The following is a 16,494-nucleotide window of genomic DNA, read 5'->3' on the forward strand; positions in this document are numbered from 1 at the left end:
CAGTTTGATGGAATTCCTTAAGAATAAGCGTAATAGGAAACAGTTCATCTTGAAAACTGCCGGGAAGATTTTTGATCCCTTTGGGTTAATAACTCCATTTACTGTTAGACTTAAATTCTTGCTACAAGAACTTTGGGTTCGAAAATTGACATGGTATGATGAACTACCTACAGATATCTGTCAAGAGTGGGCAAAGTGGTGCTGTGAGTGTCATCATCTAAGTAAAATTGCAGTTCCAAAATTCATTTTGAATCCTGAAGCCGATTCCATAGAGGTCCATTGCTTTCAGATGCTAGTCAGAGGGCGTACGGTACTGTTGTCTACGTAAAACTGCGTAAGCAAGAAGAAATTTCTGCGAGTTTCGTCGCATCAAAATGTCGTATTGCACCTGTGAAAAGTATTACGTTACCTCGTCTTGAATTACTTGGTGCATTACTAGCAGCACGTTTAGGTTCTGGAGTGAAAAAATTGCTCAATCAAAAGAAATCCTCGAGAATATTTTATTGGACTGATGCCAAAATAGTGCTATGCTGGATTAAAGGTACCAGTACCAAATGGAAATCTTTCATCTCCAACAGTGTTAACGAGATTAGGAAGTTAACACAGCCGACAGAGTGGTTCTATTGTTCAACAAAAGAGAACCCAGTAGATGTTATGACGCGTGGTGTTCAAATTGACTTTCTTGTGAACTGTTCCAAATGGTGGTCATGCTGTGACTTTCTAACATGCTCAGAGATTCCTCATCATGACTTATCAATTGAGGTAGTTGAAGAAGTGTGTCAAATGAACTTAAAAAGGACAATGAACTGCATAACGATTCTAACTTAGTTTTAATTGCATGTAATGAAGCAAACCTCTTTAATGATATTCTTAATTTGTCTTCTAATTATACTAAACTTATTCGTATTGTAAGTTTCATTTTCAGGTTTATCCATAATCTTAAGAACCCTCAGGTAAGGAGGTACGGGGTACTTACTTTAGAAGAGATAAAGGATGCTGAGGTGTATATTTTATTAGAGGCCCAGAAAAGTGAGTTTCTAGAAGAAATAAATCAATTAAAAAGATGTAAGTGTGTAAACCTCAAAAGTAAATTAGCATCACTGAATGTGTTTCTTGATTACATGGGGCTAATTAGAGTGGACGGACGATTGTCCTATTCGAACCTACCCACTAATAGTAAACACCCTATAGTTTTACCTAGTAAACATCGTTTAACTACTATTATTTTAGAGCATTTTCATTTGAAGTACTTTCATTTAGGATCACAATCGCTGTTACATCAGGTAAGACAAAGGTTCTGGCCACTCAATGGCAGAAATAATTGTAGAAAGATCATCTACAGATGTGTGACATGTTTTAAGAACAAACCCACCACAGTTCAACAAATAATGGCCGAGTTGCCCAAAGAGCGTATCACACCATCATAAACATTTACAGGGTTCGTACACATTTCCTTACATGAAAATTAAGGACTTTTAAGGACCATCAAAGAAAAAATTAAGGACCTATTAGCAAACAACAACAACAAAAAAAAAAAAAAAAAAAAAAAAAAATTAAACTAACTTCCTACAAGTTATGAAGTAGGTAACATTAAATTAGGAACATAATTTCTTTAAAAACATGTATAAGTGTATTTTACACTAATAACAGTCACTATTTTAGAGATTTACATAATTATTATTTAACTTATTTGATATTTATTTAAACACAGTCAACTACTATTATAATCACAATGTAAGAATATTTTGCAGATTAAAATAACTGATTTGTAAACATACAATTTATTTCCTTGGTTTTTTGAAAGACACTAGAACAATAAACTGTACAATAAAAGATACAAAACATTTGTGCTTTTTTTTTTTTCTTTTCAGCTATTTTAACTATTCAGCTATTGTGAAATCTTTTCAGCTATTTTAACATCTAATTTATTTATGTCTATTTCCTTTTCTTTAACTATTCTTCTAAGTTCATTTGCTTTGATAAATAAATCGATGTTCATGCTGGTCTCAGCTTCATCTGCTAAAGCATCTACTTCTTCATTAATATCTTTAATGTCCTTTTGAAGAAATTTTTTTCTTCTGCTTCATATAATCAATTTCATTCTCAATGATATTTCTTTTCCTCTTTGAATTTTCAGATTTAGTTAAAGATTTTTGTTCTTCGAAATACTGCATATATTTAGACCTTGAAGCTGCTGCTGATCTCCTTTCTTTATTAATTTCGATATTAAGAACATCCCCAGAAAATTTTATGTAATCAAATACTGTGCGTTGAAAAATGTATGATGAGTCACTTAAATTTTCAATTTCAATTGCTTTATCTACAGAGAAGCCCCTTTCCACAGAGGCCTGTCCATGTGACAAGATAAGAATCATTTTCACTATTTCCCATACTTTTGAATAGTGAAAATCATGAAAATAAGAAGTGAGAAATGTATCAAGAGAAAGATTTTGAGGATCAAAAGTAGAAAATTCATGTAAATTTGTCTTAACTACTTTGTCTAGAAACTCTCCAAACTGCAGCAGAATTTCATGCCAATCACCTTGTAAAACACGTTTATTCTGCATTAATACCGTTAGAACTATTTTCATTTTGTTCTGGGCTTTTTACCATCAATCGCGGGTTTATACAAGATGCATTTCGAATAAGAGAATAATTTATTGGACATTTAGACATTAAGTGTTGTACTATTGTTAACACACATTGTTGACCTTCTTGTTTCAATGCAAAACTTTCAGCTTGTGAAATGTCCTTCTTGCGGCATTTATCATTCATTAACTGCTCAGCAATGAATCCCAAATAAACTTTAATTTTATCATTATAACAATTTGGATCATTAAAATTAAATTTATAAAGATTTTCTGCTTTAGTTATTTTTGAATATTCTAGTTTCAAAATTTTAAAAGTGCTGAAGGCAATCATTTACAAGTTTTAAGATATCTTCAGCAAAAAAGGGAATAAGTGGTTTATCACTTTGATAATATTCAAGGAAAAGCAATAATATTTTCGACAGAGAGAGAAAAAAATTTAATTTTATAAGAAATGTTTTATCTTTAGTTGCCTCCAAAATATTTGAGAAGGATTTCGATGAATTTTTTTTAAACTTCTCCATTTCAACTTCTTTAATGTACAGTAGCAAGTCATCTCATATTTCAATGGCTCTTTCAACTGCTGGGACATTTTGCAACCATCAGTAAAAGAACTTCACAGGTAGCTTTTTTAAGCCAGATATACTTAAAAAATCTTCACGTCTTGCAGGAGAATCTTTAAAAATCCAATATAAGAAGGATAAGAATGATGGAATGTCCCAGCCAGTGGATGACATCCTATGCTTGAAAGCATTGTTAAGAATGTGTAAACTACATGTCCCTAATGTCAAGCATTGAATGTTATATTCCTTTGTCAAGTCCTGTTCCAATAAATCATAAAATTTCCAGTTTACTGCAGGACCATCCATCGATATTTGTAAGAGCTTTGAAAAGTCTAGTTTTTCAACACATTCACAAAATTTGGATAAAATATTTTCACTTGTTGCATGCCCTATAAATGCAGAAGTAAGGTACTGAGTTCGGACCTTATTTTCGTGATGCCAGTAACTCACATAAATATCTAGTTGCTTCTTTTGATTTGGCAGATTAAGAGTCTCATCAAATAGTAATGTAAATGTAAAAAACTCAGCATTTTTTCAATGCTTTAGTAACAAAGTTTAAAATAAGGCCAAGACCAAAATAACAGATAAAAGCACATTTCTTTTCACCACATGAAAATTTTTTTGCAATGGAAACTATCCGGGAACATTTTAGTGAATAATGGCCCAATATCATCGCACGATTTAAAAGAATAGTGGCTTTTGATGCACTTAAAAGCCCACAATATTTCTTCATCTGTAACTTCAGATTTGAAAAGAAAAGAATTGATTTTATTATTTTCTACACTTATTGATGTTGAATTAGCAGTTACATCTTTTCCTGAAGTAGATGGTTCTTCTAACTTGACAAAATTCATGATACTGTTAGAAGAAACTCTGCAGTTAGAAGGGAAAGATGTTTTGCAGCTAAAAGGGGCATTACATGCAAGGCATTAGTAAAATTAAGTATCGCATATATATGTATATAATGTGTATATATATATATATATATAATAAGAAATATATACTGAAAATATACATTTTTTACTATATATATATACAGTACAAACTCCGAGATCCGGACGTCCAATATCTGGAATGATCTAAAATCCGGACCTCAAAGCCACCACAACCAATTTTTTAGGGCTTTTTTGGAGGGAAGGGGTATGCTTTACGCATGCGCATTAGATTTTTTTTCCTCATCATAAAAAAACATGCCGGAAATCCCGATTCTTAATCTCAGTTTGGCGCTAAATAAAATATCTCATTATTGATGAAATAATTCTTTTAGCATAAATTTGTGTGATTAGTAACTTGACTCCATAGCTGCATATCTGCTTGGCATAATCTCAAACCGAAACATTTGTTTAATTTTACACCAACTAATATTTTATATCCTTGATGCCGAAATCGCGAACCATTATTTATTGTATTTTGCTTTCATCACCGCACGTCTATCAACGGATGACAACTTAAGTGATGACTCATGCAGCAACGCCAAATAACAGAGTATTATCCGATTACAGATTTAAGTTTAATGCACTAAAATGTTGACAAGGGGAGATTTAACAGAAATTTCTTTCCTTAAGCTAAAAATAGATTTTGTTTATGATACTCATAGGACAAACGATTATATTTAGTGCTATTTGAATTAAGAATAACTGATTTGTTATTCACATAAAACCAGAACCAGCGCCAGAGCTCGCATGGCCGCACCAGGCGGCAGAATTTAGGGAAGTTAAACAGAAGTTTTTCATTGCGATGGCAATGCCCCAATCATCAATCAATTAACGGAGGCTGAAATCTGTAGTATGGTTCTAAATCCAGAAAATACAGCTACCGATAGTGAAGAAAGTAACAGAGAGGTTACTGAACGAGAAAAAATTTTGATTCACAAGTTATTCGGAATTCTCGACACAGCAATTACAGGACTTGAACAATGGAACTTAATAACTCAACAAGAAATTATATGTCTATAGTATTAGTCTAAAGTATCCGGAGAGAAAACAAATAAAACAACTCACATTGAAAGAAATGTGTTATAAAGTAAACATATAAATATTAAGCTCTTTTCTTTTGTAAATTTTGATACCCTTTAAATCATAAATGCTTCATTATTTCATACTTTCAATTTTATAATTTCTACGTGCCATCTTAGTAGATGTAAAATTATCTAATATCCGGAAAAATCTCAAATCTGGGATCGCCAAAGTCCCAACCTCGGACTTTGTACTGTATAAATATATATATTATATATATATATATATATATACAATACTGAATGTATATTTTCAGTTAAACTTCTACCCAATAACTTTAGTAATTCATGAAAGTTAATTTTGCGTCTAGTTAATTCAGGAAAATTAGTTTCAATTAGTTGTTTTCAGCTTTAAAAATATTAAAAATTTTTTTATCGCCATTAGCAAAAATAATGCATTACTATTAACAGCATAGGATTAAACGAAATACTTAATTGTCTATTGAAGCTCAAAGTGTATTTCTAAACTTCTCGGCTAGTGTTACCAAATTTGCCCTTGGAGACCTAAAATCGAAATGGAGCCAACAGATTTCACGCAAAATCGATAACAGACCCACCTTCTGCAGAAATAAACTCATAATCCCAATATCCCATACATATAGTATGTACAAAAGAGAATAAACTCCATAGAAGGTGATAAAAAATTAATTTATGGCTTAATTGAAACAAACACAGAAATCAAGCTAAGCAAAACCGTGTAAAAAAAAAAACGAAACTTAATTTTCATGTGAATTTTCAGCGCTGACTCTCTCCCCTTATAGAAATTTCAATTTGTTTCAGACAAAGACCACATTTAGCTTTATAAGGATTGTCATCCATCAATATCCAGTCTTTATAGTCAGCTTCATGAAGCCACAGTTTATTGAAAATGCACTTTCCAGGCATCTCGTTCCTATTGGCGTCGGAAGGGTTGTGGCCTTCCAGGTTGGAATTGCTCTAATTTTGGCAAATATTTTCAGAATACCCCCTCTTTTTTTTCTCTCGAGGACCTTCATCATCACTTTTGCCTCTTAAAGAACTTCCGGCTTCACGCTTTTGTCACAATCTGCCTAAATTTATGGATAACACCTATTTCGAAAGATTGGGTGAATAGCCAATCAGACACCGATACTTTCGTTCGGGTAGCTAATATATATATATATATATATATTATCGTTTGCAACGCAAATCCGCCAACAGATTGGTTAAGAGCCGTGCAATTTTAATTCCATATTCATGAGAAATCGCAATTCACACATAGAATGGCAATCATTAGAAATGATAAGAAATGTCAAATGAGCAAAATTAAAGACCGTTTATTCATTTTGGCCAAATTAAGGACTGTATGAACCCTGATTTAACATAACTGGTGTTGCTTTCTGCGGCCCGTTTGCAATAAAGTTTAAGAATCAGTGTAAGGGAGTTTTTAACAAAATTTATGTCGTAGTATATGTATGTATGAGTACAAAAGATATACACCTAGACTTTGTGACAGACCAAACTAGCCAATCTTTTATTTCAAGCTTAAAACGTTTTTTCTCTAGAAAGGGAAAATGTACTGGAATAATGAGTGATAATTCTAAAACCTTTATTGGTACTAGTGTAAAACTCAAAAAATTGCAAAAATTGGTAGAGTGTCCAGATGAGAATTTATCGAGTTTTTACACCACTGAAGGTGTAGGGTGGAAATTTATTCCTCCAAAGTCGCCAAATTTCGGAGGCCGGGGTTAAATCATTTAAGAGTCATTTGAAGAGAGTTATTGGTAATCAGTGTTTAACTTTAGAAGAGTTTTTAACTGTTTTAACTGAAATTGAAGGAGTACTGAACTTAAGACCTCTTACTCCAATTTCAGCTGATTACAATAATTTGGAAACTTTGACCCCAGGTCACTTTTTGGTTGGTAGACCTATCACAACTCCAGTTGAGCCAGATTTATCCAACATAAATGAGAACAGACTTTCTAAATGGCAAAGAATCACTAAGTTTGCACAAAAAATTTGGAAATTATGGAAACGTGATTATCTTAATAATTTACAAGAACATCACAAGTGGAAATTTTTAAAGGATGACGTTTAGTTGGGAACTCTTGTATTAATAAAAGATGAAAATTTGCCTTCAACCAAATGGTTAGTGGGGAGAATAGCTGAGGTTTTTCATGGTAGGGATAACAAAATAAGAGTAGTAACTGTAAGATTGCCTAATCAGCATTTGCTGAAACGAAATGTTCGAGATATATGTATACTTCCTGTAGAATGATGGTTTATTTCTATTATAAACTGGTATTTGTTGTAATGATTTGAATTTTTATTTTCAATATTGTGATTTGTTATTGTGAAGTAATTTATTGTAGTGCCTTTATATTTACATTTATTGAAATAATAGTTTTGAAATTGTTAATTTCAACGCCGAGAGTGTTTTGTATTAGCTGAGAAATTCTTGGCGCCGCCGGAATTGGCGTTGAAATGTATTCTGTGAAAAACTTGATTTTGTGGTACATTGGAAGTTGTGATTTATATGTTACGCTGTAAGGTGGAACCTAGCGCCTGAGTGTCGCTATGGAAAATAAATGTATTTAAACTGTGTAATGTGTGTGGAGTTATTTTATTATGATATACAGCTATCGACAGGAAATAGAATAAGTCATTTCAAGTATGGACAACTGATCTCGCATTCTATTAAAAGGCAGAGCAATGGAGATTTTAAAATACAGCACAGTCACAGCTATTAAAACTTAAGCAATGTATATGGCCAAATTACCAGATATATGGACTAGAAGGTAAATGAGATATGTACCTAACGGTACCTCCCACCCATCAGTGATGATGAAGAAGGCAAGCTTCCAGTGTTTGTTTTCCTCATTGCCTCTAAACACAGATACATCCCTCACGAATATGTAAACAAACAAACAAACAAACAAACAAAAAGTTTAAAATAAATAAGTGATTTGATATAAATGATGATGTCATATCACTAATGGATCTATATCAGTCACTGAACACACTACAGTAAGAGCTCATTCCTATGTTGTAATAATAGGAAAATTAATAGAATGGTCATTCTGCTGAAAAACCATGGTGCAGCAGGTGCCACTGAACTGCACATGCTAGTATTTGGAGTTCATGACCCATGATACCTCATGGCGTCATCTGGCTGTATAATTCCTACCAATGATGTGAATATGATGTCAGTCTCTCAGGCATTGGAAACTGGAGGCTATTGAGACTGACCACGTGGTGTGGGCTTTCTTGGACTTAATGATTCCAAATTCTCATAACAGTAATCGAATCTTGATGACTGCGAACAGAAAGAGTGCCATACAATAACCTGCAGTCTCATTAGACACCAATTCTTCTGTGATCAAAATATGATACATGCTGGTTAAGTTCTTTTTTATGCAATGCATAATACAAGTCCTAACAACATCAATATTTTGTAATGTGTACATGGCATGAAATACTAATCATCTGCATAGTTTAGTATGCTTTAGCTTTTATGCAAATTCATATTTGTTATGCACTTCCTTCATGGTGGTCATCAGTTAGCAGATGATTAATGGATATTATTACACAGAATTAATAACCTGCTAAAATATAATATGTATGAATCACTTATTAACACATCAATTTAATGTAAGTTTGCAACCAAATGTACAGCATACACAAAATTGGCATAAACTATATTGAAATGCACTTTAAACTACAAAATTAAAATTACTTAAAGCAAATTCATAATTACTTAAAGCAACTTCAGGGGCTTCTGAAAGATTATTCTCTGGACAATTTTCAATTCTAATATCAGCATCATCAATATGAGATGGAAGAAAATCAGTATCAGGCGGAGTATCCGGTAAATCATCATCTGGATAAATGACCGCAGCATTAAGAAGCATAGTATTGAAATAGAAACACAAAAAATCAGATTTGTCATTTACATTTAAATGAAAATTGCATTATATAAGTTTTATAAATAACTTTTATAGAAGTTACTTACACTTTTGAATTTTATATAAGTGTAGTACTATGCATTTTTAATTAAAATGCTAAAAAATAAAATTAGTCACAATTTAACTAATTATAAATATATAAGGCACAGTATAACTGTATTCACTTTATTAGCACTATGAATCAGTTCTGGTATCTTATACAGTCAAAGGTCGTTAATCTGGACTCGTCAGGACTTCGACGATTCCGGATTATAGATCATCAGTTTAAATCTGGTAAGATGGCATGCAGAAATTATAAAATTAAAAATATGAAACCATAATTTATGAAATAAAGAACAATTATGATCTAAAGGGTATCAAAATTTACAAAAAAGCTTAATATTTATTTGTTTACTTTATTAAACATTTCTTTCAATGTAAGTTATTTAAGTTGCTTCATTTTTTATGTGATAATACATTCTCTTTTATTCTATAAACAGACATAATTTCTTCTTCAGTTACAAAGTTCCGCTGTTCAAGTCCTATAATTGCTGTGTCGAGAATACCGACTAATTTGTCAATCGAAATTTTTTCGTTTTCAATAACCTCTGTCACTTTCTTCGCTTTAGTAAGGAATTATAAGCCAAATAAAATAAAAACATCTGCCCTGAAGATAAGGATAGTGCTGACAGATCAACTTCCAATTCATTGCGCGCCGCGGCATTAAAGATAAACAAAGGATACGCCTTTATCTATTTTTTCAGCAATTCCACTTTTTGTTTAATGGACTTTGAAACATACTTTCGCTTTGTAGATCCTTTACATATTAGTAAATATATAGCAGAAATTCTATTTGACATAATCGAAAGTTCAAGCTTACTTTTATAAAATTGCTCTTATAGTCTGCAAAAAATAATAAGCCGAACCCAATTCGAAGATTAAGGAACAACGCAATCTGCAACATTAACTTAATTAGATAATTTTAGCTTAGCTTATACCGTCTGTTATACATTAAATGCGCTTTCGGAAACGTATTTTGCGCACGCGCACATGCATATTTGCAGCCGTAAAGGTCTTACGCGCATGCGTCAACGGGACGTATGGGCAGAAAGTTTGTAGATTTGAGGTCCGGATTATGGGTGTCCGAATTAGCGACTTTTGACTATATATGTAGCAAATGTGCATTCCAGATGTCTTAAGTAAACTTTTTTATGGAAGAACACATGCATATGTTGTATATTTTGCTGTATTTTAAAATTTACGTTTTTTTTTTTTTTTTTTTTTTTAAAGCTGAAGCATCATATGAGTTAAGATTGTAGATATTGCCCTCCTTGCTGAAACTTGCAGAAAGGAATACTGTATTTATTCATGTATTCAACCCTTTCTAATTTATCATATGTTATGAAAGCCGAAAATTATGCAAATAATTTAAAACGCGAAAACATGACTACAGTAAGAACATAGCAAATAAAAAGCATTCATAAATAAACAACTGATAACTATCACAACATTTCGCTGGTTTATACCATGTTGAAGAGACTAAAGGCAGACATTTTAGAATGTATCTGTCACTCACCAGTGATGATTTAAAAAAAAAAAAAAAAAAAAAAAATCTCAGTATTTGATTTTATGTGATATACTAATTAGATTTACTTTACAAAATGAATAATTTTTAGTGGGTCAACATTAACAGTGTAAAACAGAAATACAGAAAACATACTTCTCGTAATGAGGATTAATACTATTCCTGCACATGCAATATATTATACAAGCAAATAAACAGTACTTATTGTACATACAAATGAAAAGCTACCTGATACAATAAATGCATTAGCACTGTTTCAAGCAAATCAATAAAACATAGTGTTGTACGGATAAATGATAAAGACCAGCTGATCGATTGCCATGCTCTTAAATAGTTGAATTCCTCATCAACAGCAATTAATGATTTGAGAGAAACTGAATTCAGTTGAACTTGCTATTCAGTTCATTTTTGATTTCAAGACATCCAGTTCTATTCCATTCCTTTCCTCAACATCCTGTTCACTTGCAATGAATCGAACTTCGGTACTGCTGTGAATCGTATACCTTTACTTTACTGGTTTATCTCCATCTGCCCTTCTAATTGTATCATATAACAGCACTCAGTTTGTGAATAATTTCTTTAGGATTTGCTGTCTTACAGACTACATGTAACTTAAGGACCTTATCATCAGTAATTTATAGAGATGAGGCTCCTGGTTTGCCTATAAACAGTAGAGTTGGATTGATTCTTTGCTTTTGACCATAGAATTTACCAGTAATTCTTGATCTAGTTGTTCTATAAATTAGCTGTAAAAATTGATTCAATTTTTTTAAACAATCTACAATCACAAGCTGAATGTTACACTACCGAAGAGAAGGAACTAGCACCATGGACAAAAAAGAAACCAACACTCCAACGATATTACATAGTGATATTAACATTACCAATATGCTGCTCATACGGTATAGTGGCTAGGGGAGTCTGACTGTAATACCAAAGGGCCCGGGTTCGAATCCCGGAGAAGGCATGGGTGTAAAATTGTCCGTCCCTTCATAGGAGGTAGTGGTGACCACTTATTAGTTACCTCCACAATAAAATGGCCAGCACTTCTGGCCTTAGTAGTGGGCAATGCCATTACAGGCAAGTGCCCACCATTGGGAGGAAAAAAATTACCAATATTTAATAAGACATATTCATTTTTATTTTTTCTTTCTTGAATCTCGTATATTCTTTTTGTTGTCCACTGCTAATCCATAGGCCTCAAATTATTCAGTGGTGCTGGAATAGCTGTCTGTTTATAGCAGCATTTTTCTACTTGTCACCATCTTAGTCACAGGTCAGTCTGTCTTTCAACGTGTTCAAAGCTATCGTCAGCATTAAATAACCCAGTTTACTTGAAGGTCTTCTCTATTACTGCTTCATTAATCAATGCCCATGCTCTCAAAATGCATAAAGAAATCAGTTCGTAAAGAAAGGAAAAAAAAAAAAAAAAACTATCATGGATGAATCCATTTCCAAATCTAGGAAAGCTCACTTTCCGAATACCTTAAGAAAGAGGAAATTACATGAATACTTAAAAACAATTTCAGAATCTTTTACTCGAAATACGAAAGTAAATACCATATATTCTGCAAAGTTTAACCCCTTCCTTCTTGCTTACGTCAAAATGACAGGTGAGGTTTCGCCCTCTATTCCTTGTGCCCATGATTTTTTTGGGCTGGAGAGTTCAAAAGCAACATGCCAAAAGGATTAAAACCTAATAATTTCTTTTGCCCGGAAAAAGTTTTATTTCTCACACCAGATGGTAGTACCAGAACAATATTTTATGCAATTAGAGATTGATAGTTTATTTTAAACTAGATGTCAGCATTAATCAAATGTGTATTTATGCTATGTGTTTTGTAATTTTATCGCTAGCTCAGTCACTTAGTTAGTCTTATTGTGAATGCACGTGGTTTCTGTTCTGTAATAAAATATACTTATACTTTTATTTCATACATTATGGAGTCAGATAGTGAATTGGATTCTGATTTTAGTATAAATAGATCTGAAAGTGATTCTGAAGTAACTGATTTTTATGAAAGTTCGGTTTGTGAATCTGAGAGCAGTGATGATGGATCTGTACTGTTGCCTGCACGATCATGGACTAAAATTGAATCTACTTCAGCAGATCGTGTACCCCCACGTTTTAAATTTTGGGGAACACCAAAGGGAAATATAAATTTTGATCCAAGTTCTGGTGTCTTACAATATTTTAAGTATTTTGTGAATGACAATTTAGTGGATTTCATCGTTTCGGAAACAAATAGATATGCCGAACAATGCCAAAATTCTCTAGGATTCCGCCTATCCCAAAATAGGAAACCTTGGATACCTGTCACAAAGAAAGAAATTCTTAAATTTCTCAGTATAGTTATTTTACATGGTATGGTATGGTATGGTATGGTATGGTAAAAAAAAAAAAAAAAAAAAAGATACGAAAATGTATTGGAGCAAAAAACATTCAATTTCAACACCTTATTTCAGAAGCATAATGCCTCGTAAAAGATTTTACGAAATACACAAGTTTCTACATTTTGTAGATAATGAAGATTTTGATTATAACACACATCCAAATCTCAAGCTACATAAAATCTGGCCAGTGTTACAGCACCTGAATGAATTGTTTCAAAGAGCTGTAACTCCTGGACGTAATATTGTAATTGATGAAACACTTATGCTTTTGAAAGGTCGTTTAGGATGGCAACAATATATGCTGAAAAAGAGATCCTGTTTTGGAGTAAAATCGTATTTATTATGTGAATCAAGTTCAGGGTATATATGGCATACCTGCCAACCTCTAAAGATAAAAATTCAGAAGAACACGAAGAATTAATATCATGCTTTGATATATATATATATATATATATATATAAATTATACAAATAGAAAAAAGAAAATTGTACTTACATTAGTAAATCTCAATTAAGTAGTAACTAAAAAATTTATTAGGAAACATAAAACAAGAACTTAATGTTACACAAAAAAATTATTGCAATGAATTTAGAGAGCATTTTTTGGCTTTAGCCAAAAATTCTTTGGAAACAATTAGTTTTCTCATAACATTTAGCAATTAAAATGTTTTCTAGAGTTTTTGGTGAAATTGAAGAACGAAACATAGTTTTGTTTTTCTTCACAACACTGAAGACTCTCTCGCACTCAACATTACTGTGTGGAATTACGAGAATAGCACATAAAACTCTTGCTAGTCTATCATATTTTGGTGTTCCATCAGCTCTTTTTATTGTTTTTAAGGTACCAACAAGGACATCAAGTCTATCTTCTCCAGAACTGGCAAAGTCTTCAAACTGTGCAGCAGAAAATTGGTTCTGTAGTTCATCTAAAGCATCATTATGGCATTCATTTTCTTTAATTGTTAATAAAAATCTTTAATTTATCAATAAAAAAACAAATCTTTTCAAAAGATGAATTTTCAATTTGTTTCAAATTTGCCACTTCAGCATTTAAAAGAACTTCATTTTGCAAAGGAAACTTCCTTACAATGTAATCACAGGCTGAGGAAAAGTACTTTCTGACACATTGGAAAAAATATTTTTTCTCATGATCTTTCAAAGAATTTACAAGTTCCCTGGTTTGATATTTCTGAGCAATCTTGGAGTCGGGAAACATCCGTCTGAAAAGTTGACTGGAGCAGCGCTTAGCGGCACGTTGTGTTCGATGAGGAATGCAGTAAACAAACACTCTGCCAAAATGACATCGACATCCGAATTTGAAAAAAAAAATCATCCACTTTCTTTGATGTTGTCGAAGCCGAAGCATTAACTTCATGCTTCACAATGTCGCTTCTTCCACCGTGACTTATTATGAAGTCACATACGCACACGTTGCAAAATGCAGTTATTTCCTTTGAAGGATTCTTTAATTGTTCGGCTTTGTAGGCAGCCGAAAATATTGAGAATACGGTTTTTTTGAACTCATTTCGTAAGAACGACGTATTAAAAAAATTTGTAGCATGTGGGAAAAAAAAAAAAAAAAACAGAATGCGACAATCCACGCTCGCTGAATCCGAGCTGAGTAATTCCACAAGTTCAGCGCATTGGATTGGCTGGTTTAGCGGCGAGTTGGGAGAAACCGCAGGTTACTGGATTCGAAGTAGTCGGTAGTTGGTGGTAAAACACGATGCAATTGGCGAAAGTCGCTGAATTGGTGAAAAATTCTAAAATTTCGACAAAAATCACTAAAAATACTTGAAAAAGGAAAAAAATCGTAAAAAACGGATTACGATCGTAAAATCGTAAAAGTTGGCAGGTATGATATGGTCACAAATTATATATAATGGAAAAGGTACAGTTTTTGATGCAAAATATAAAGATCTGCCCCAATTAATTCAAGTTGTGATGTCACTTATCAAACCTCTGCTAAAACAAGGATATTATCTGATAACATACAATTTTTATACCTTAATTAGTTGTCAAAAAACCTACAATTGTCACAGATTACAATAAAAATATGGGAGCAGTAGATATTGTAGACCAGTATCTTGGAGATTACTCAAAAAAGAGGAAAGAAATAAGAAAATATTTTTTCATTTGTTAGACCAAACTATTTTGAACTTGTATCTTATTTACAAAAAACAGGGCAGGAAAAAATCCCATTTGATGTTTCATATATCTTTAGTAGATGAACTTATTGAAATGTACCAGCCATCAAACACCATTTCAAAAAGAGGCCGGCCAAGCTTGGAGGATAATCCAAACCGTTTGATTGAAAGACATATTATAAGACAGATACCCCCAACTGATAAGAAACGACAACCATCAAGAGAATGCAAAGTTTGTTGTTCCAGAAGAGATGAAAACAATAAGAGATGTAAGAAGGAAACTCGGTACTACTGTCCAGATTGTGACATTGGCCTTTGCATCTCATGCCTTGAAATGTATCATACAAGAAAAATTACTAAGCCTTGTTTATATTATGCGCAAGTTTAATAAAATTCTCTTTTAATGTTTAAAACACATATTTCTGAAATTTTCTTGGCTTACTGGAAAACCAACATTCAGGTTTGACTGACCAAAAGAAAAACCAACATTCAGTCAAACCTGAATGTTGGCTTTTCTTAAAAAATTATATTTTAAAAATTTCAAGCTAAAAAAAAATCCAAAAATTAAAAATGAATGTACATACATTTACATATTGTACATTGTACATACATTTATGACCGTTTTCTTGAAAATTATCTGATCGTTAAGGGGTTAATGTTAGCTTTGTTACAGAAAACTAGAAAACTATTGCCAATTCTCAGCCAAATCAATAAGCCAAATTTCTCTTTTTGGTGGAGTGATCAGGTAATCAAGAGTTTTATTTAATTAAGATTTACTACATTGTGGAGAAAATCTGTTTCCTGCATGCAGACAGGCATTATCATGTCAAGAAACAGCCTTAGGCAGGTCTATCCGCATGGTATTGCAACAGGTCACAGGATGCCGAAAGTGTAATGTTGGCTGTTCAGGATAGTTCACAGTTGACTAAACGTGACCGGGTATTATGTACAATAGCACCTCACATGGTAATGTCATGCATGGTGGAAGTAAGTCATTCCATGACATGGAGTGAGTAGCTGCCTCCACACAGACATAGCCATCATCTGGTCCAGGTAGGAATCTAATTCTACTGAAAACATTCGAAACTGCTACATTCTACTCAGCACGGACACAACACCATAGCAAATGTAATTGTCAATGAGCCTGTATTAATGGTAGACATTTTAAAGAAGTGCCTGCAAAATTCTACTCTTTGCCACTCACTCATCATTGAAGGGTTATATGTGACATCAGTCTTGGACATATGAGTAGGTTCTGCTGAATGTTGGAAAGTACATCATTTATATGGTTGTGATAGTTCA

At 32.7% G+C, this 16,494-nt stretch overlaps 1 protein-coding gene across 2 annotated transcripts in view; it reads right to left on the reverse strand.

Moving 5' to 3' along the window:
- The window catches only part of Cap-H2 (Chromosome associated protein H2), a 189,119-nt gene that overhangs the window by 37,898 nt on the left and 134,727 nt on the right, over window positions 1-16,494 (reverse strand). For both annotated transcript variants that reach the window (XM_085822004.1, XM_085822003.1), the window contains exon 12: window positions 8,881-9,003. In XM_085822004.1, coding sequence (XP_085678130.1) covers window positions 8,881-9,003 — 123 coding nt within the window. The remainder of the gene's footprint in view (window positions 1-8,880; window positions 9,004-16,494) is intronic.

This window comes from Stegodyphus dumicola, chromosome 8, assembly GCF_044657685.1.
Source record: "Stegodyphus dumicola isolate Sdum_Otavi_A_Nest chromosome 8, ASM4465768v1".
In the NCBI taxonomy this organism is placed as follows: domain Eukaryota; kingdom Metazoa; phylum Arthropoda; class Arachnida; order Araneae; family Eresidae; genus Stegodyphus; species Stegodyphus dumicola.